General features: G+C 40.0%; 2 protein-coding genes across 2 annotated transcripts; both read right to left on the bottom strand.

Annotated features, from left to right (window-relative positions):
- Positions 1–778: 778 nt before the first annotated feature.
- LOC140951403 (uncharacterized) lies at positions 779–14,804 on the bottom strand. The gene is made up of 4 exons (XM_073400644.1): positions 14,749–14,804; positions 3,016–7,387; positions 1,899–1,956; positions 779–1,556 (listed from the first exon to the last, which is right to left on the bottom strand). The coding sequence occupies exon 2, from the start codon at positions 7,348–7,350 to the stop codon at positions 4,078–4,080; it is 3,273 nt and encodes a 1,090-aa protein (XP_073256745.1). The 5' UTR covers positions 7,351–7,387; positions 14,749–14,804; the 3' UTR covers positions 779–1,556; positions 1,899–1,956; positions 3,016–4,077.
- A 676-nt stretch (positions 14,805–15,480) lies between these two features.
- Positions 15,481–21,349, bottom strand: LOC140953360 (poly(U)-specific endoribonuclease-B-like). Its single transcript, XM_073402846.1, has 4 exons — positions 21,016–21,349; positions 19,212–19,446; positions 18,141–18,291; positions 15,481–16,382 (listed from the first exon to the last, which is right to left on the bottom strand). Exons 1-4 carry the CDS (start codon positions 21,347–21,349, stop codon positions 16,119–16,121), a joined length of 984 nt encoding a protein of 327 aa, XP_073258947.1. The 3' UTR covers positions 15,481–16,118.

Genomic DNA, 21,349 nt, shown 5'->3' with positions numbered 1-21,349 from the left:
CGCACCGCACTCGTAAACACTTACATCTAAACCATCCGCCATTTTTACTGGGGTGACCAGCAGAAGCGGGACTGCAAACGAAAATTTCTGAAAATGAACGTCAATTTTCGGTCGGGCCGGACCGTCCGGTCAAAGAGGACCACCTCTGGAGGTCGACCACTTTGACCGGAAAATTTCGACCTTGTCCGAACCATTCCATTTACGTTTGGACCGAAATTTCCGGAAATTTTGTTATAATGGAAAACACCCTGAGTAAATTAGTTTAACAAGTTTTCATTTCTGACCAATCAGCAACAGCGTTGATGAAAGCGCGCGAAAACTCGACTCACGTTAGTCTGTCACGCCATCTCGTCATAAGTAGGAAAAGGTACCCATTTATACTGAGTTCTATTTTATATTCCTCGAGTTGAATAATAAATCTCTTATTGAACGGTTTAGCGTGTAGTATCGAGGAATATTTTTTCTCGTCTCTTGTATTTTGACTCGTCTCACGGGCTCGCCAAAATACAGCGTGACTCGTAAAAATATCCCACTATACTACTCACTAACCCGTACAGCAAGATATATAATTTTCTATAGCTTAAGGACAACTAAAAATTTATAAATGATCGTTCCGTTCATGTACAATTTTCGATGCTTATGTAATAAACCCGTACGATTTTCTGAAGTTTAAAATTCACATTTCACTGCCCAGGTTTCTTTCACAACAGGAAACCTGAAATTTTCGGAATCGAAAACGTGATGGAGAGAGGAATCAGAAAAATCAACACGTTCGTAATACCTCGAATTGCTTCTAAAATTTTCGGGAAAATAATACTGAAGCCCTTGTAATTTCGAGAAGACTCAAGTTTCCCAAGGATGACCGAACAGACACATATTTTATAGCGCCGCTTAGAATGTATTTCTAAAGATCCAAAAGTCCTCTGGATAGCCTATAAAGTGTTTTTAATGCATTTAGAAGGAAACCGTCGTTGAGTGCCACTGATTTGTTATAGTTCAACTTTTTAAACTTATTCTTGCGTGACCAGTCAGCTGGTTTCGCTTACTGGGTAACTTCGAAGTCCTCGTCAACCTCATAGGTACATGGTGTGAGCGATATCGGTCTGAGATCGTTTTTAATTTCCTTGACAGATTTCGTCTTAGGAAGAGGCGACGCGTCAGCCAGTTTCCACGAGTTCGGTAAGCGCTGCTCCTTAAATGAGGCATTTAGGATTGTAGTTACCGAGTTGGCAAGGAATTCCGAACGGTCTTTCAGTATCGAGTTCGGAATGGGCCAACTAGCTTTCGTTGGGTTTAGGCGGGAAAGTTTCTTGTAAAACTCTTGTTCTGATACCGCACCAAACTCAGGGGCGTGGTCCTCGGAGGCCGGTACTCTTCCAAGGGCTCCTGCAGAGCGCTGTTAATCGCATCAGCTATTCTCTGTGTAGATACGTTCTCAAGTTCATCGACATTCAACTGGGCGGGCAGGCCACTAGAGCAGGATGAATTTGCTTCGCCTGACCTTCGTACTTCGTTCCACCTTCCTCTAGGATCACTCTCTCTTCGCTGTTAAAAATCTAAATAATAAATATTGTGTTGACCGCGGTAAAAAGTGTGTTTTAGGATCTCTTAATTTAAGACTCAAATGTCCCTACAAAAAATTCAAATCTAGCCTGTCCACAGGCGTTTTTTCTAATGTTTCTCCAATAATTGCCAACGTTCTCTGACCTGTAGCATATTTAAATAAAGGAATATTGGGACATCTGAAAAAAAAATTGAAACATACACGAAAAGGAATAATATACATACATTCGCTTGAAAAACACAGGGGAATTCTACGATTTCGTTCTCGCCCGGGACAGAAATAGCTGGTTTTGCGGGATATTTTCGAACAGACAGAAAAGAAAACGCTTGCTGACCTTTGTTTACATCCAGTTCTTTACGCGCAGCTGTCTATTCCACCGTATACCAATCGTCCTAAAAGACATGAAATGAAAGTCGTTTTAAGTAGCTCTTCAATGGATAAAAAACAAGCTTGACCAATGGCTGTTTAGGAACTGATAAGGACCAGTAAGACTGGGTGAGTATCGTTTGAACTGTCCCGCTTACTATCAGGGTTTGCTATCACAGCTACATTTGCATTTACCAAGATTACGCAAAGAGCAATTTAGAATAATGAAAAGCCATCATTAGCTTTCCAGTCTGCAACACTAACAATAATCGAAGTTTAAACAAGAACGCTCTCATAAGCGTTGAGTCGAGCTTGCTTGGAGATTAAGGACACCGGGTTTCCTCGCTAAAAGATTTTCACGTCCTATTTTATCGACGGTCGAGTCTTATTCAGGATATTCACTATTTATATCGTATTCGACGATTTGTTTCTGAAATGATTGAGTACGCGTGTATAAATACATGACAATCAATGCAAGGGGCTCGATTCAAGAGAAAAAGACCAGAAATGTGATAAACATGGTGCGTCATTTCAATCATCGTCGAAAATAAACCGCTGGCATGCTCATCACAAGACTCATACAATGAAAGTTTAAAACACCACACCGGTTTACCTCCCCATCAAAGTTTTGCTCACAAAGATCCTGTTTTTTTCGACGATTGAAGTATTCACTTGTTCCAAAGCAATCAACGCTTTCAAGTGATAGAACTCGTGGACCCACCCGTTCCGGAAAAGCTCGACATCTTTCGCATTAATCTTTCCACGGCTTTCTTCACAAAAAATGCATGGCTCTCTGAAAAACGTTTTCTGATGTAAGTCAAGTAGCCTGCGTTGCAGCAGGCGATCAGTCACCTCGCGATGCTTATCCCGAGTTTCCACGGTTCACGCTAGGAACGCCTGGGACCATGACTCCCTTACGTGCGCACACACGAAAAAAAAAGGACGCTTGCGTTTTTAGAGTCTGGCTGCTGAAGCAAGCTCGACTAATAACAAAAACAAAGACGACAAGGAGTAACAACTGACACCTTTGGGTTAAAGCACAAGAAAAAAAGCCTTAAAGATAGTCACATTTACCAACAGCTCACCTGTGGTTCCTCCAACTGTCCTTCGAGGCAAATGCACTTTGATAACTTTGAAATTTGGTTTGCAGTCTAGCAGACCGATTGCGAAAAGTCCATTTTTGGAAGAGGCTGCTAAACAGGTTATTCTGCTTTCCACCTCCATTGAACTCAGAAGGTCACCAGACCTGACATTAAACAGTTGAACAGTAGAACTTTCAATACCATGATTCACAGAAACACACTCCTCGTCACTAACAAACTGACAAAGAATGTCCATAGCAAAAGTAGGCAAAATACATAGTCCTTTCCCTGAAACGGAGTTCAAAACAAGCGGACCTTGAGACGTCAGAACGACAAGCAACTCGCCCTTAGGGGAGAAAACGCCGCGATCAGTACTCCAGTCCTTCTCCCACACAACTGTTGTGCCATCGAACAATTGAAGTGAGCCAGAAACCTCCGTTAACAGCTTAAATTTACTGCTGCACGTAATAACTCTTCTGTGTGAAACAGGGATTGTGAAAATGAATTCCCCACTGCTTGTATTCAGGACTTTCACTTCAAACTCAAACACAAGAGCTATCAGTTCTTCTGATATGGGGATTACTTGTTCAAAATCAGAGAGGCCAGTCCACCTCTTGATGCAGTCAGACAGTTTATAATCCCACAACTCGAAAATTTTGCACCCAGTTGTAATTAAGATACCTTCTTTCAGGGGAATGAAAATTTTCGGCCACGTAATCTCGAGGTTTTTTTCAGCTTGAGGATTTCCACTTACCAAGTCCCAAGCGGTCACTGTTCCACAGCTAGAAACATAGACAGTATGGTCATCCAAACTCAGTGCTATCTTGGAAGCTACGCATCGAACTCTCTTGTTTGCATTTAAAATGTTCACCATTTCGATTACTCTACCCAGGCAGCGCAACAGACTTTGTTCTCCAAGAACAAAAAGCATACTGCCTGTCTGTTCGGAGATAACAATATCTCCAAACAAAAAACCGCAATCATCAAAAGATTCAAAACTCTGGTAATCATAAGAGACATTATCAACAACGTTTAAAGAATACGTGTTGCGGACGCTGTCCATATCTACATCGAGACGATAGACTTGTTGGTTAAAGAATTTGTACCAATGCCAACAAAAAGGGATTGATGATCAGGTGAAAATTTTAGGATTCCACATACTTTTGTGGTAGTTGTTTGGGCCAGTTCAATAAAATCATGCATCACATCAACCAAACAAATCAAACCCGAAGAATGGGAAATGGCGAGAAGTCTCTCATCTCGGGACCAAGCAAAAGATAAAATGTCTTCATCTCTGGATATCCGATCAATCTCTGAACCATCTTTTAAACTCCAAAGGAAAAGGCACTTAGAATTCTGAGGGCAATCCGTAACTATCTTGCTCTTGTCACCGGAAATAGAACAAACCGAGAACCTACAACCACTTTTGGGAAAAAGTGGTTTTAATTCCCCTTCCAAACCGTACGCGTGACTGAGAATCCCAGGTAAAACAATATGTTTAATAGGATGGAAAACAACGGAGCGAAAAAATGAAGCAACATCTACTGAAGGCAACTTTCGAAAGGCTTCGTGTTCATAGTCCCTCTTAAAGCACCTTTTTTCTTTTACTGGGCGTGTCCACATCCGCCTACCAGTATGGAGTGACCATAGCTGAAGCATTCCGTCTGAACATTCACAGACCATATACTCCAACTTCGGTGAGACGTCCAAACAGACCACACAAGCTGAACATTCAAATCGAGCTTCAACGCCTCCCTGTTGCGGCTCCTTGTGAAGATTTTCCATATATGGTATTCCAGGATACCCGTTCTGTAAAAGGTCCGACGCTTTAGAGGACAACACTTTGCCTCCCTCGTTTAGAATGGTTTGGAGAAACGTACGAGGAGCGTCTGTGAATCTGTTGAGGAACTTTCTCAACAGAAACAACAACGTATCCAAGATACTTTTGCTCTCTTCTGGTAATATTGCAGAAATGCCCGTCTTTTCAAGCCAAAGAAGGTCTTCGGCTGCCACTGAGCCATTCATTAAAATTTTGGCATAAAGTATTTCTAAATCTATCACGTAGGCCTTTGTCAGTTCGTCCACTTTACGTGGTTCTATGTCCACTCCAGAGTGTAACATGTGACGAGCACCGTGATACAGGGCATACTTCTCAGTGGCGCTTAACTGCTCGTTTCCAGCACCTTTCCGTTTCAAACCGTCAAGTTCGTCAATACATAGGTCTTTAAGTATTTGATGTCCATACTTCTCTTCCACGATAAATTCATGTTCTCCATAACATGATGTGTCAGTCAGCCAGTCTTTGACCGACTTGTGGATGACATGGAGACGTTCATCACAAATAGGAAGAAGTGCGGATACACTGGCTAAAGCTTTAAGGACTTTACGTCTTGCAAGAGGTGAATTAATTCCAGGGACTAACACCTTAGAAACAAACCCAACTGGCAAGGGTTCTCTTGATGCAGTAATGGCAGATAGTAAATTCAGGAAATGTTCTTCTTTAATGTCAAGTTCCTTGATACGTGTAAGTTCATCCTGCAGACGACTAAAATAGAAATCATAAACTGAAGAAATTCCTAATGGCAAACTACCATCAAGGTCTTTCTGGCGCAGAGCTGATGCATTCTCATTAATGAACAAAACAAGAAAATCAGCATACAACATGAGCCCCTCAGATTTCAAAACAAGTTTTTCCAGAAGTTCAGACTCTTCTTCTTCTTCTACAGGTTTGAGCATGTCCTGCAGTTTCTTTGTAAATAACACTCTGATGTCTTCCAAATTCTTCTGATCATCATGCTTTAATTCAAACGGCTTTAAGTGTTTTAATTTCTCTGCAATGTTTGTGGCTGGACGCGTTGTAACAAGAAAACGAATCCAATTAGGAAGCAGGCAAAACTGGCGTGAAATCACATTAAGAAGATCATTTCGTCCGTGGTACTCACTTTCATCCAAGCCATCTATTACCATGAGCATGTTTCTCCCTGGATCGCCTACGGCACTTAGAGGTTCCTTAAAAAGCAGTGCAAACAGCTCTTCGACACTCATATTGTTGAGATTGGCACCCAGATTTCGTGACAGCTGTTTTACAAGAGCTTGTTTGTACTCAGGTAGTGCAGTGGACAAGTGGAAGGCCAAAGAATGAAGCATCAACTGCGGCTTGCAATAACGTACATTATTGTACTTACAAAAATGGCTTCCTGTCAGTCTGCCAGCCTCTTGCATTCTCTTGCAGATCACAGCTGCAATAACAGATTTTCCCATCCCTGCATTTCCACTGATCACCATCACTCGGTTTTGAGAGCCTCTGTCATCCAGCCATTTTTGAACTCTGTCGAAGACCCACTCACGGGTGCCTCTTTGAAATCGTTCCACGTAATACTCAATGTCTCCTCTGAATTCGGACTTGGCAAGGTTTTGAAGCACTTCATAATTCCTGTCCTTGCCCCCTTCTTCTTTAATACTATCCACCTTAGTATTTAATTCTTGAAAACCTGCTGCAACTTTTTTCAATTCTTGCTCATTTTTTGTTTGGGTCTGACGCACTTCTTCTAGAGTTTGTTGATTTTCTATCTGAGTCCGAAGAACTTCAGCCACAGTCTTACAAACTCCTTCAATGCTTTGTTGAGTATTAGTCTGATTCTGATACACGTCCTCCATTGTCTCACGAGTCTTAACCTGGGTCTGACGCACGTCGTCCACCGCTTGCTGCAACCTGTTTTCGCTCTGATGTATTTTCTTTAAATCGGACTTGATTGCCTCTTCACTTTCAGCCCACTCAATCAACACGTCAACATAATGCTGCTCCGAACATTTCTCTGACTTAAGACGATCTACCTCTGTCTTAGCAAGGCCAAGACTCACAAGAACAAGGCTAATTTCAGCCCAAAGAGAAGCAAAGCTTAGGGAGTCTACACCAGTGGTTGTCACATGACCATACAATTCATTGCGATAGAACCTAACGCGTGCAAGGTTAGCTTCAAAAGAGGTGTCGCTTGGCGCAGGGTTAGTGTACCAGCCTAAGCTAGGAGGGGTTAGTCCACAAATGTTGGTCAAAAGAACAAAAAGAAGAGTTATATCAAATTTGCTTGAATCTGGCGAGGCTCCGGCAGGTGGAAAGAGTTGTTCCCACTGAGGTTTACGCAAAACTCTTCTTTTAAATAGCTTAATTAACAGTGGTTTGTAGGTATTTAGATCAGTAGCCAGTCCTGCGGGAGGGTGATGGCGATCAAAAGCCTTTCTAAGAACTGTAGTTCCACCATCGATGAGGAGTCTGTTGAGCTTGGCTCCATTTGTCTTCTCAACAGAACTAGCCAGGGGTGTCACTGCTGCAGTAGCCATCTCAATAATAACGAGTAAAAAGATCCATTAACTCTTCCTGTAGGTTGAAACAATGTAAGAAGAGATCCACTTTAGAAACATTACAAGTTTTTTTTTCAGTTACGTGGCTTGCACAACGATATATATACATTTCCGTTGTGTTTTTAGTAAGACCACCCTTTGACCAGAAAATGATGTGTCACCTAGAACAACAGTAGTATTCGGTAGACAGAGCTAAATAGAGTTAAATGCTTTGTTGCAAATTGTGATACAAATTTAGTTAGCCGTACTTGTCGTGGGAGATACATTTTGGCATCTGAGAAAGCAGAGATTACACCATTAAGTGGAACAGATGTGATTCATACTAAATATGGCGTGCAGTAACAGGTCAAGACGTCAGAAGTGCAGGAAGTGACTTAGACCCCTCCTCATTCCCCAGCCTTATACTTCGAAAAAAATGCCTAGAATAATCTGTTCTTGAAATCCTGTCGGAGGTGTTGCTGAAACATTTACAAGATCCCCATAATGACCATAATGGGGGTACATTGGTCTGCCAGCCGCGTAATGCAAATAAAATAAAGTCTACTCCCGATAACTCGAACCCTCGCTAACTCGAACCTCGCGCTAACTCTAACCGAAATCGATTTCCCCTGGATTTCCTTCATACATTTACTGTAATTGTTCCCTCGATAACTTGAACCTCCCGCTAACTCGAAGTAATGTTTCTTTCCCCTCAGGTCATTTCTATATAAATTTACCCTCGATAACTCGAACCATATTTTGTTTGCAGGCTCATAAAGTCGGGTAAAAAAACAGTGTACTGGCGTCCGAAACATTGAGTTTTGAATTTTCCTTTGACGTGTTGTAAGCATATAGCTTACTTGTGGAGGCTAATGTTGTTTGTCACAAATCTAACGTGAAACAGCTTTGTTTCTCAAAACAGTTAAATGCATGCTCTATTTAGGCTATGTTTTGTTACGTTACGTTCTGATTTATATTCAAGAAGCATCGTTCCATTTTAACTTGACATTTCTACAGTTAAATGTGATTAAAATGTTCACAGTACAGTAAAAACTGGTTGTTCCCTTAATTCCGGCTCTTTGCTTCCAGCTCCCGATCGAACTCTCGATAACTCGAACTTTTTTCGATTTCCCTTGAAGGTTCGAGTTATTGGAAGTCGACTGTAGTTTAAAATGGTTTGCACATTGTGATATGATGATTACACTTTTTCTGCCTTGAGTGTAAAGCTACTTGGAGATAGAGGTACATGGATACTGTTATTTGAAGTTGTATGACTGTTAAGGATATGAAATTCCTGAATAGTGACTAATACAAAGTCCATACAAGAATTTTGTTTTGCAAGACTGCCTCACGAAATACAGTCGCCGCCCGATAACTCGAATCTCGCGCTAACTCGAACCGAAATCGAATTTCCCTGGATTTCCTTCATACATTTACCGTAGTTTTACCCCCGATAACTCGAACCTCCCGCTAACTCGAAGTAATTTTTGTTTCCTCTCAGATCATTTCTATATAAATTTACCCTCGATAACTCGAACCATGTTTTGTTTGAGCGCTTATAAAGTCGGGGAAAAAAACAGTGTACTGGCGTCCGAAACATTGAATTTTCCATTGACGTGTTGTCGGCATATAGCTTACTAGGTGAGGCTAATGTTGTTTGTCACAATTAAATCTAACGTGAAACAGTTTTGCTTCTCAAGACAGTTAAATGCATGCTCTATTTAGGCTATGTTTTGTTACGTTTACACGTTCTGGTTTATATTCTAGAAGCATCGTTCCATTTTAACTCGACATTTCTACAGTTAAATGTGATTAAAATGTTCACAGTACAGTAAAAACTGGTTTTTCCCTTACTTCCGGCTATTTGCTTCCAGCTCCCGATAACTCGAACTCTCGATAACTCGAATTTTTTTCGATTTCCCTTGAAGGTATCGCAACTCGACTGTACATCTCACGCCTAAGTGACAATTTGTCACGGTGCACCAAAAATGTTCCCCATTATAACAGAAAAATAGAGCTTTGAAATGTTACTTGCAAGTGTATTTGGTTAGGCCACATTGAATTTTCCTGGTATTAGGAAAGCACAAGCAAGAGACTGGTCCAAACATCTCAGATGAACTGCGGACATTTGTTTCACAGGGGAATTCATAATACCATAATTGGAAAAATGACACAAATTTACATGAGTGCATGCTGAGAGAGAAAACTTTACCAAAACACTGTTGTCCCCAAATTATTTCTGTTTGTCCCCAAGAGACAAATGGCCTGGTAAGGTCCAAAAGCTGACGCTTCAACTTTGAATTTATTGTCACATTACAAACTTAAGCATCGGCTTTTGTTAAATTTTTATTCTTGGGGTCACTGAATACGTCTGGGTATGTCGAATGTGAAGTTTAGAATGACAAATAACTAAAGCCAGAATTTTGCTTTTCCTCCAAGGCTGTTGGTGTTTACCTGACATCACTAAATCCTCCTGCCTCAAACGAATTTATCACTGAAAGTTCTTTGTACGCACAAGTATGCTCTAATGTAGCGTAGTAAATACCTTGAACATATTATGTTCATATTATGTTCATTAAAGAGTCATTTTCAAGAGGTTAGAAACATAGAAACATTAAATTTTGCCCTCTCAAAAGCGGTCATAGTCACAAACAAGAGGTTCCAACTGGAAATATTTTGGTATTTTTTCAAGTGGCCTGAATAACAGTAATCAAGTGAGAATCGTATAGCGGTGCTGTCTGTAATGTATCGGTCTAATCGAAGCTTCAATATGCCCCCCGGGCATACCCCGGGAATTTGACACCTTTGTCGTCCCGGGGAGGAGGGAATTTGATTATCAGAGTCTTCTAGGGGGTGGGGAATTTGATCCCCATGCTTTAGGGGTGGGGTATTTGAACTGCACCCTCGATTTCATGTAAAATCTTTGGCGTGGGAGCTATCATGGGACGCGGTCCGGGACGCGGTGTTAAAGGATTTTCGTGGAAAAGATTGTGCCTTTGTGGCCAGTTGGTTACGAGGAAAGGGCTTAAACAAGCTTTGTGCCGTATTTGAAGTATTTAAATTTTGAAATTTTTAATATTGGATTCAGGCTTTGAATGTATGAATGTATTTTATTGTTGTGTTTACAATGAAATACAATACCTATACCGGCGATTCAATACAACAACATAAAATAAAATAAAAAGCTCAGGTCAACTACTTTGACCTACTGCAAGTATGTTAATTAATAAGGTGAGCGATGATACATGTCAGTGAAATGGTCATGATGTAGTAATGTCAATAGGTGGGATCATTTTTTTTAAGAACGCTTTGTATGTTGCATCACGAAAAAAAGCTGAGCATTCAGTTTAATACCTTGTAGCAGCGATTTCCGCTGCTTTGCATGAGACTTTTGTTCGTAGTAAATAGGCTAACCGTGTTTCTCAGTTTTTGTTATATTTCTAAAGATTTTGTTCCACAACTGAAGGCGTTTCCACCGTCTTTCTGTCATTTTTGTGCCTGTGAAATGTCCTCGGGGTGGGGGCATTTGATCACCTGAATGGACCCTAGTGTGGAGCATTTGAACGGCATTTTCGCCCGGGTAGGGGGGAATTTGAACAATAATTTTCAAAAAGGTCAAATGCCCGGGGGTTTTTTCCGGGGGGGGGGGCATGTTGAAGCTTCGATCTGACCGATACATAATGTGTTCACACTATCATGGAATACTGCGATTACAAACAAGTGAAAGACTGCTAAAAGTGGCACTATCCTACTGTGTATCAATGATTATAACCTCCTGCAATGTTGGTTGGCGACAATATCTAAGCCCCCCTGGGGGGGGGGGGTACTGCCACATAGGGGTTATATAGGTATGTGCCGCTGTGAAGGGTATGGTTTTCAAGAAGTTTACTCTAGGATAGGGTATATAAATCAGAGCGTTTGAGTCTAGGATAGGGTATCTTTTTTCAGGAAACTGATCAGTTGGTTGAAGATTTTATCTAGACTAGGGATTGTCCTATAGGGTTTTGTTTTGGCTAGACTGTGCTAGTGACCCCAGTAGTTTCAAGAAAACAGCTACTCTAGGATAGGGGGGATTTGGGGAGTTTACTCTTGTATAGGGTAGCAAAATTCAGCTGAACTAGCTCTGGTATAGGTTAAGGGTTCCAGGGTCCCAGTGGCATATCCCCACCCAGAAATTCCTAAACTACCCCCCCCCCCCGGGCCTCAGCCCCCTAATTTTACCCCCACACTAGGGCATTTGTCATGAGCACTGTCCCCCCTCACCCAAGAATTTGCCTCAGGAATTTGCTATTGTATCCAAACAAAGGAGCGCATATCCATTGCAGAGCATATGCAAACCTAGACTTAAAGATAGAAACAAGCCTGGAGTTGACCTAATTTTTTGTTTTGCTATATCCTTTCCTGCTTTCTTATATTATTCTTATTCTATTTAAGAATTTTTTCCAGCATACATCTATCTACACCTATACTTTAAATTCACAAAGGTTGCCCATACACAATAATTAATCAACATACTATAAATAACCTCATTCTTAAATAAATATGAAGAATACAAATATAAATGAGAATGATCCTCTTAAATAAATAATATATGAGAAGATCAACTTAGTCAGTCAGAACAAGTTCTGTTCCCTCAAATATGACGTGGGAACCTGCCAATGACATGCAGTACAACATAGGGTTCTTCTAGGACAAAATCAATCTCTGAAACCACATGTTAAAAAAGTGTTCATTGTGGTATCTTCATGCAATATTTTTATCACTTAAGTTATTGTAGACCTTCATAGTTTTAGATCTATACAAAACTGCTCTTAAAAATGTTGCTAGAAGCTGATGGCTGAATAAACTTGTTAGGATGGAACTGCCTTGTGAATCTGTTTTAAAATTACATGGGCTGGCATTGGAGGGCTTATGCTATTACCATATTTCCTTGACTAATAGCCATCCCTTAATTAATGACCTTCCTCAAATAATGGCCCTCTTTAAATGGAAATATTTAAAATAATCACCTCCCTAGAATAATCACCCACCCCCCGTCCCCCCTCCCTCTCGCCATCTTCTCTTTAATACTTTTATACCCTCTCTGTCAAGTTGAAGTGGAGTCTGATCCAGCAATACTGATCAGTGATGATTCAAGCTCTGATGCCCAGGATATTGACATTGAAAATTAATCAAGGAATCGAATTTAGAACACTTTAAAAGCCCAAGTTCAGTTTATTTAATGTGATCATTTTTTAAATTTAATTATGGGATAAAAAAACACAAAATATTTAAAGGCACGACTTCCAGTGAGCAATATTAACTTTAAAATAGTCGCCACCCTCGAATAATCACCTCCCTATGAAGAAATCTCCCCCTTTGGAGGAAATATGGTATCTGTGAGGGGGGCCACCAATTTTGAGAAAGCTTAGAAGATTTTCAAACCGACCCTCCACTTCATAAAAATTTTTGAAGATGACCCTCATAAATTTGACATATCGTGAAAGCGACCCCCCATCCGAATATTTTAGCTAGAAATTCAGCCGAAGTTCACCACATGCTTAATATTTACAGTAGTGTTAAAAGATCAGTGTTTTATATTATTCACGGCTATTACCACAAACCATTGCACGAAAGATCGTTTTGCACCATCGGAAGTACTACTGATTATTGATTTGCATGCTAAACTTAGTACTATTAATATGCATTTACTCTTACTTCAAAAGTTTTATTCTTTGCGGCTTTGATCTGAACAGACTAGACAGATGAATCGCCAAAAATTATGCAAACCACTGTTTAGCCTCCCACAGAGAGGTCCTAAGGCCTTTGTCATGCAATCATTCCTCCCCCACGTTCGCGGGGAGGAATGATTGAGTGACGAATGCCTAAGAACGTCAGCGTGGGTGGGCTAACCAATGTCCTGCTTGAGTGTTTCAGTTCGTGTCTGTCAGAATTTATGGGACACAACCAGAGGAGTAACAACCAGGTCTCGCAGGCTAGTCTTTCGCTGTAGTTTCAGCTTCACAAAAAATTAATATTATACCTTACATTGATTTCTTTGCTTATATAACAAGAAAATATTTCTTTATACCACTTCTCATAACATGACCCCCTAGGTAATGCTTCCTTTTCTGAAAATGACCCCCAAAAACAATCAAGATTTTGAAAATGACCACTCAGCAAAATGGCCAGCCCCCACTCACTGGTAATAAATGACCAGCCCCTTAGGGCAGTTTTTCACAATTCAGGCTGATTAGGTTCTTCAAAGGTTCTTATTTTTCAGAGGTTGTCATAGTGTAACCATTGGCAGAAATATTGTACTACTAGTACATATAATGACAAACATTCAAGGTCCAAGAAGAACATCAATACATTTCTATCTTTTTTAAATAAGATATTAAGATTTTAAATGGTATATAATTGCACGGTAGCTAAATGGAAAACATACTTCTAGTGAAATTCCAAACAAACGTAAATCAAAGAAAACATATACACAATAACCTTTTGTCAAAAGTTTCTGACACAATTAAATCAAGAATTTTGACCATCAAAATTGGAGTGATTGTTTTGTATAAGAACCTCTTTTTCTTTGCCGGGCTGAACAGGTTCTTATATTTTTGTGTATTTAAATGCCAATTTTCAGTCTCTAGGTTCTTATATGCGGGTTTTTACTGTATTGTAAGTGAGGTCTTCAAATGAGTCATTCATTATATGGAGTGATTTGATTTACCGGTATGGACAATTTCCTAGGTTTCTCCTTAAAACAGCTAGAGTTTGATTTGCATGACTTAGTGATTATCTGATTATGTCCGTAATTTCCATAAAAAAGAAAGAAGGTTTGTATCAAAACAAGGTCAGCCTCACGTTTACTCAAAGGTTAGAATATATTACGCCCACTTGTATGTGAAAAGACGATATTTTCGATACACGAAATTGATCAAAATCAAAGTACCGATTTTCGACACCCCGACGAAAAGTGTCTGAAAACGTCTCAGTAGTCATGTCAGATATCATAAGCTAATCAGGGTACTTGCATGGACTCTTAGTTGGAGCATCAGCTCTCTAGTCACTTGCAATATTGAGAGAACAGATATTTTGGTGCGCAAACTGGTTGTGCACGACTTCAATATTTGAAAGGCGATGCAGCTACATTGTGATGTTTTTACTTTCATTTAATATCAAAAGCGGACATTAATTGGTCAACATCTTTCAAACAACTCTACAGTTTAATTCACTTAGCAGTCAAACTTAAGGGACGCCAGGTTTTTGTCATCATTTTGGACTAGTAACGAGCTGATGCGCGAGACTAAGAATCATCTTCTCAAAGCGGACGAATTACAATTTACATGATTTGTTATCACTTTTATAGGGAAAGTTAATACGGCTGGAAACAAAGCAAATTGGTTCTTGTGAACTTACCCTATTTCCAGGACCAGAAGAAAGGAAACAAATCACAAAGCACTCGGACAAAAGCGATCGACGACGCGAATGCCTTGCCTCAATGACGTGACATATCAATATTCATGAATTTGACCGCGAAGACTGGGAACACTGGGATTGATCTTGGCTTCCTCAGATTGTTTCACAGCAAATTTTCACAGCATGGGCAATCGGACGTATACAACACATGGACCCCCGGTCCATGGACCTCTTTGTGGACCTAGTCCATGGGCTACCCCCGCGGAACAGGCCTAATTTTTGAAGATCATTTTACCAGAGGTCTCCCAGGTAGCCACGCACCACGCACCACGGGTCGCACCACGGTAAAAGGTATTTCCCTTGGTAAAAGTGTCCCGTGTGTCCGTGTGATTGTACCGTGTGACCGCACCAGTTCTTGGTTTGCACCACGTAATAAGGCGGCCATGTTGGGGGTCTATACAATTTTTTTCTCGAAGAATATAGCCGCCGTGACGTCACGCGCAGACAGAGTCCTAAAGTGTGACGTCATAAGAAAATAGAATTTGACAAATTTAATTATGGGATTTTTCGGGCTATTATGAAAGAACAACATCCAAAAGGCCTACTTGCCAACAATCAGTATTCCAGGGCAAATTGTCTTTGCGATATTAGCCCAGTTATGCTCTGATTACTCAAAAAAAATTCTTCTAAATTTGACTCAGTTCATAACATTATATAGGAACCGAGTCAAATTTAGAAGGATTTGTATAGAGTCACCGAAACAAAACGGGACTCAGAAGTATCTCCGAGACAATTTGCTCCACAATGCTCGTTTTTGGCAAGTAGGCCTTCTTCAGGTGTTCTTCTTTCAAAACATCTCAACAAATCCCATAATTTCTCATGACGTCATCACTTTAGAACTGTCTTGCTAAGGCGAAGTGGTGACATTTCTTGCATTTCGATTCTTGCTCTCAGCATTAAGATACAGTTGTTCCTATTGCTTCTTTTGTTTCTAACTCACGTAAGTCGCGTCAAGTTTCTTTGTTTTGAAATTTTACTCCCTCCTTTGCGTTTCTTTAATTTAATTCGCCTTCGTTTAAGATACCTTAATTTTCCTGTTATATAGTAGTTGCATTTAACAGTCACAAGATCGAGTCAGTCTGCTAAGAACATCAAGGTATCCTATTGAGATTTCTACCGGTCCACAGCCTGCGAGCAAGCTCTCCCTGGAGTACAGGGGTGGGGGAGGAAAGACGGCAAGGGAGCCTCGCTTTTCGCGCCGCCGCCAGAGCGTCCCAGTGGACTTGCTCAAAGGCTAGCCAGTCCAATGTAGCCTGATCTTGTTCGCCGCTCCCGCTAGGAGGAGGAGTTCGTTCATTTGCTGACTTGTTTCACTTATTAATCGGATAGCAGGTACTCAGTAAGTTTGCTCCAAAGCGATGAGCTTTGACAATAACATCGTAGTCATCAAGCTCAATACGGTCGATACGCCCATCTCCTTTCCGAGCCAGGAAACAAACTGTACACAGCGCCATTTCAAATTCAGGGCTAGTGCCAATGAAGCTGCCGCCGATCCGTTTTAAATCACCTTTCCAATTGAACCGCACAGTAAGCGGCTTATTCATGCTCCAATCTTCTCTAGTTATGTGCTTTTCCTGTCAGGAAAAAACAAGACAATTGAGTTGTTATTACTGTTTTAATATTATTACAAAAAACACTAACAGATCAGGGGCACCCAACGAGAGAGGAGAGAGAGGAATCAGAAAACTTCCCACTTTCGTAATATGTTAAATTGCATCTAAAATTTTCGGGAAAATAATACTGACGCCCTTGCAATTTCGAAAAGACTCAAGTTCCCCCAAGATGACAGAACAGGGGCACCCAACGTCAATTTTCGGAAAATATCTGTTCGGAAGACGATTTGAGATCTAGAATTTTCGGAACATTTGTTGTAAAATTTCTTGCTTGCCTGCCTCTCCCAGGATTTTCGAACATCTAAAAAATTGTATAATTTCCCATTTTTAACGGATTTTTACCCTAAAAAGGTCACCTAGAACTTTCGGGAACCTTTTTTCTGGCTGAAATTTTCGAAAAGGTAAGTTTTGATCCCTATAATTTTCGGATCACTAGACTTTCAGCTAGGAAATCCGAACAGATGAAAAATTTTGGGGGGATAAAAATATGCCTATATCTACCGTTTAAATACTAAAATACGTTGAACAATGCTATGTTTAAGTGGTTTTGAACTATATTCTCGTAGGGTGCCCCTGACAGAAAAGATACAAATACTATAGCGCCGCTAAGAATGCATCTCTGGAAATGTTAAAGTACTCTGCAAAGCCTAAAAGGGGTTTTCAACGTATTTAGGAGAAAACCGTCGTTGGGTCCCCCTGACAGATTTCCACAGCTAATTTCATGTCTTACCTAATGCTGTTAAGTTTAGGTATGAAATAAAATGTGGTATTAGCTATTCACCAAAATGACCATGTAGCCCTACAGATGAGAAATTGTCTGGAAAGAGTATGAAAAATTAACATTTGGCCAAGAATGAATGTTTTCTGGATATTTCAAGGGTGCAAATTTTAGGCATCACCATGAAAAGTACCATCAATCTGGAATTAAAGAAACTATACATACAGTTTGATTCACTTGAATAAACAGACTCTATTTACTAAGTGAAGAGAGCTTCAAGTTTACAAAAACATTTTAAATCGACATTAAAACGTTCCGAGTCATTGACACAAAGTTCATATTTTCTGCACAGTTGAACGTCCCGTAAGCGACGACCCAAAATACGCAGTGGTCGCCTATGGGAGGTGGTCCTTTACGAGAGTCAAACTGCAGGAAGTCTTCTATGAGGAGAAGCCCGAACACCTCTAGTTTTGGACTGAATGTATTGCATGCAAGTTGAAGGTTACTTAAGCAATATACCACACTTTCTATGGGTTTACCAGCGTGATAACCCACGTCAACATCCCAAGTGGGTTATCACGCCAGTACACCCATAGCAGTAGACCCATAGAAAGTGTGGTCTATTGCTTTCATAAAATAACTTAAAGTAAAACTATGAGTTTACGGGCACAATAAACCATAGGTTTTTAACCAATCAGAAAGCGCGTACTGTCTTAGCTATTTTATAAAATATTATATATGTAAATCCATGTTGTTTCCAAAAGTTCTTCTCATACACTTACAAAAGGTGCTCATTTACGAGAATTTCCTACTATAAGCCTTTGACTGGTAAAATGTTGGTGTTTTGGACAAGTGGTCGCTTACAGCAGTTATGGGAGGTGGTTGCACATAGAGGTTTGAGTGTATTTTTGAATGTCCTTATCTTCAAATATATTACAATGAGAGATTAGCTATCATGACAGGAACAGAGAATGGTACGGTTTTGTAGTGACAGTACTTACTCTCCGACTTGGATAGAAGCCTTTATAGTCAAGCAAGCCTTTTTTCTCTTGCAGGTAGAATTGAATCCAGTTATGAAAGCCAGCCACATTAGCCTTTTTTTTCTGTGACTCCCCCACAAATACATGCTCAAAGCCAGATGAATCTTTAAAGCTATTGAAAATAATTTTTATTTGTTACTACAGTCAAAATGTCCTATAGGGGGAGGCTCCCCCCAAAAGGGGTACCTTTTTTAGGCTTCAAGTATATCAAATGGAAGGGAGTTTCAGTTACTGAAGTATATAAAAGGGTAGGTAAATCTGTTCTGGTTTTTTGATTTATTTAGATTTAAAAGACAGTACACTTCCAGCAGTTAAAGGCGATTCAAAGTTCTTAAGGTATGTGCATGAGGTACCATTTGTCAAAAGAAGGTATATGAAAGAGGTTTATAATATATAAAAGGGTAAGGGGTTGGATTTTGGAGCACAGCTTTCCCATTTAAAAACTTGTTGAGCAACACCCCCCCCGACTCCTCAAGTGATCCCCAAAATTAAACTCAACAGCTTGCTAAGAATCAAAACACAATCCATTCTCTTTGTGCTTGCATTCCAACAAAAAAAAAACAATCATGTATCAGAAACTTGACAAAGTCATCATCGGGGCCAAGGAACTACTATGTAATTAACGTTTTTTCCACTACCAGTTATCCCCCAGACTGATGGTGCCTTTTTTGTGCTACTATTAGCATAATTATTATTAACAATTTAATATCTTCTTTTCTATTATTTTAATATTAATGATAGAAAAAATATTAAAAAATAACATTATGATTATCATTATTATTGAAATTTAGAATTGAACGTTAACATTGGGCATATGGTTGGGAGAAAAATGGTTATACAGTTCAACCTAACACATACAGATTACAAGGAGAAATTGGATGTTAATCACTTCTGATTCAGGTCACCCTTTAACTGCCATTTAATTATGTTGCTTGATTCTTGATTTAACTGTCAATAAATTATTATTTTATATTACCCCTAATCCTCTGTGATGTAAGAGGCTTTTAGAAAACAAAAAAATAACCTATTCACCTTTTATCACCTGTTCTACTGTACATTGTAAACCACATATCATACAATTGCTTTTTGAACTGACTTTGACCTGCTTCTACAAGCCCCTTGCCTGCCAAGTACTCATGAGCAATTTTCATTGGTTCTGTTTCATAGATGGCATCGATGAAATGTTGATTTTCACCCTTTTCTTGTTGAGTGACAACCTCTTCTCGCCCCGTTTCACTTTCATAGTTGTCCAACAGAGCTATGAATGCTAAAGATTATAAAAAAAAGAAAAGTCATTATACTTACAAGAAGATACCCGATTTTCACCTTGGTTATTGATGAACTGAAGTAAAAAGATCTTTGCTTTCGGTGGACAAATCAGCAAACTGAATCTTTCATAGGATTTGAGACTGTGACCTACTTAGCCCAGGTCGGGTGCTTTGACAGCCACGGTCAGCTCAAAGGAGACAGCTAGGCCATTTATATATATATCAAGTTTTAATTGCCAAACTTTTTGAGTCAAAGGCCTGAGATTTTTATCCGTGAGCTCAATTTTTTCCACCAAACATAAGAATATGGTCTAAAAGTCTGAGGTCTTTTAACCGTCAGGCTAAAAATCATAGCTAAAGCATGGGAGCTGGCCAGCACAGGCTCACATGCAGTGCCGTAGCCAGACCAAACGGCCAACCGAGGCAGGCGGGAGTTGCTAGGGGGGTTCGGGGGCATGCCCCCCCCCCCCGCCCCCCGAGAAATTTTGAACTTTAGTCTCTCGGAAATGCGATTTGCAGCGTTTTCTGGGCCTTTCGGTAACTTTTTTTCGAGTTAATTTAAGTGGAATTTAAAAAGCAATAATCAGAAACAAGCTACATAATCTGGGTGACCGTTAACCTCGCCAATGGTTTTGATCAGTATTTGTTCAAAAAAAATTTGGGTTAACGCACGTAGCCCCTTGAGATCGATGATATGGTAATTTTTTCATAGTATATTGACTGAATTGCTGAATTCTTTGTAATATCATGATGCGTTAAAAATATCCGATGATCGCTTATGTAAAATAAAAATGATTGGCGAAATTCGTCAAAATTTTACCGAGGCGAGTGCCTCGGTTGGCCTCATACTAGCTATGGCACTGACATGAGACATGCATACCACTTTAACCATGAGCAGCACCTGCAAGGAGGCCTGGGGATACTCCCTACAATGGCCTATACCATAATTAAGGCTCTTCCTGAAAGGGGTACCTTTTTCAGGATTCAGGTATATCAAAGGGTAAGGACTTTACTAGTTTGAGTATATGAAAAGGTACAGAAATTTGTCATTTTCATCCATAAAAAGGCCAGGGCTTACATAATTTACAGATGCATTTCATGTGTGTGTCTGGTTTCGAGATTTTTCCATGTTTAAAGACAGTGTATTTACAGCAGTTAAAAGGGGTTGATGCAAAAGGACTATAGGTGGTTTTCACGTTACGTCATCGCTGCCATGCTGGTGGATGGTAAACAAAAGATTGCTCACTAGCTCGCTTTATTTGTCCACCAGCATTTGTTCATTTCACCATTGTTATTTGTGTCTCCCGAGACTGCATGAAAACCACTTATACTAGGTATGTCAAACAGGAGGAGTATGTGAGGGACACAATTTGTCAGCAGAAGGTGTATGAAAGGGGTACAATTTCTGTCAAAAATGGGTTGGACCTCAGGGTGGAGCCTCTCCGTATAGAACTTTGTAGAATACCCCTCGTCAGTTTGAATCCTACTGGGGTCTTATTAACAAATCGTATGGGTTAACTAAACTAGAGTGCAGGAGTGTAAAAATGTGTTATAAATATGTCACCAACTTTTAAACGTTGGACGCTCAAACACTCTTGGATCCACCCAGGTAAAAAGTGAATAGGTAGCACGATCCTGACGTGAATTTTGAGAGATCTCTCCTTGTGGATTTATCTTGTAGTCAACCCCTGGGAAGAGACGATTCTTGTCCGCATTCCACATTCGTTTGCACAAAGGAGATAACTCAGGATGGGAGTGTGTAACACCATGGAAGTAACCAAAGTCAAATGTCTTGTACAGTAAGTAAGAAAATAGAGCAAAAAGTAACCATAGGAGACACAACTTAAAATCTCTGGACATCTCAAAATATAATGTGGTATATACGTCATGCCAGTATGCCAT

This window comes from Porites lutea, chromosome 11 (assembly GCF_958299795.1).
Source record: "Porites lutea chromosome 11, jaPorLute2.1, whole genome shotgun sequence".
In the NCBI taxonomy this organism is placed as follows: domain Eukaryota; kingdom Metazoa; phylum Cnidaria; class Anthozoa; order Scleractinia; family Poritidae; genus Porites; species Porites lutea.
This window is presented reverse-complemented; position numbering and strand designations above follow the sequence as displayed.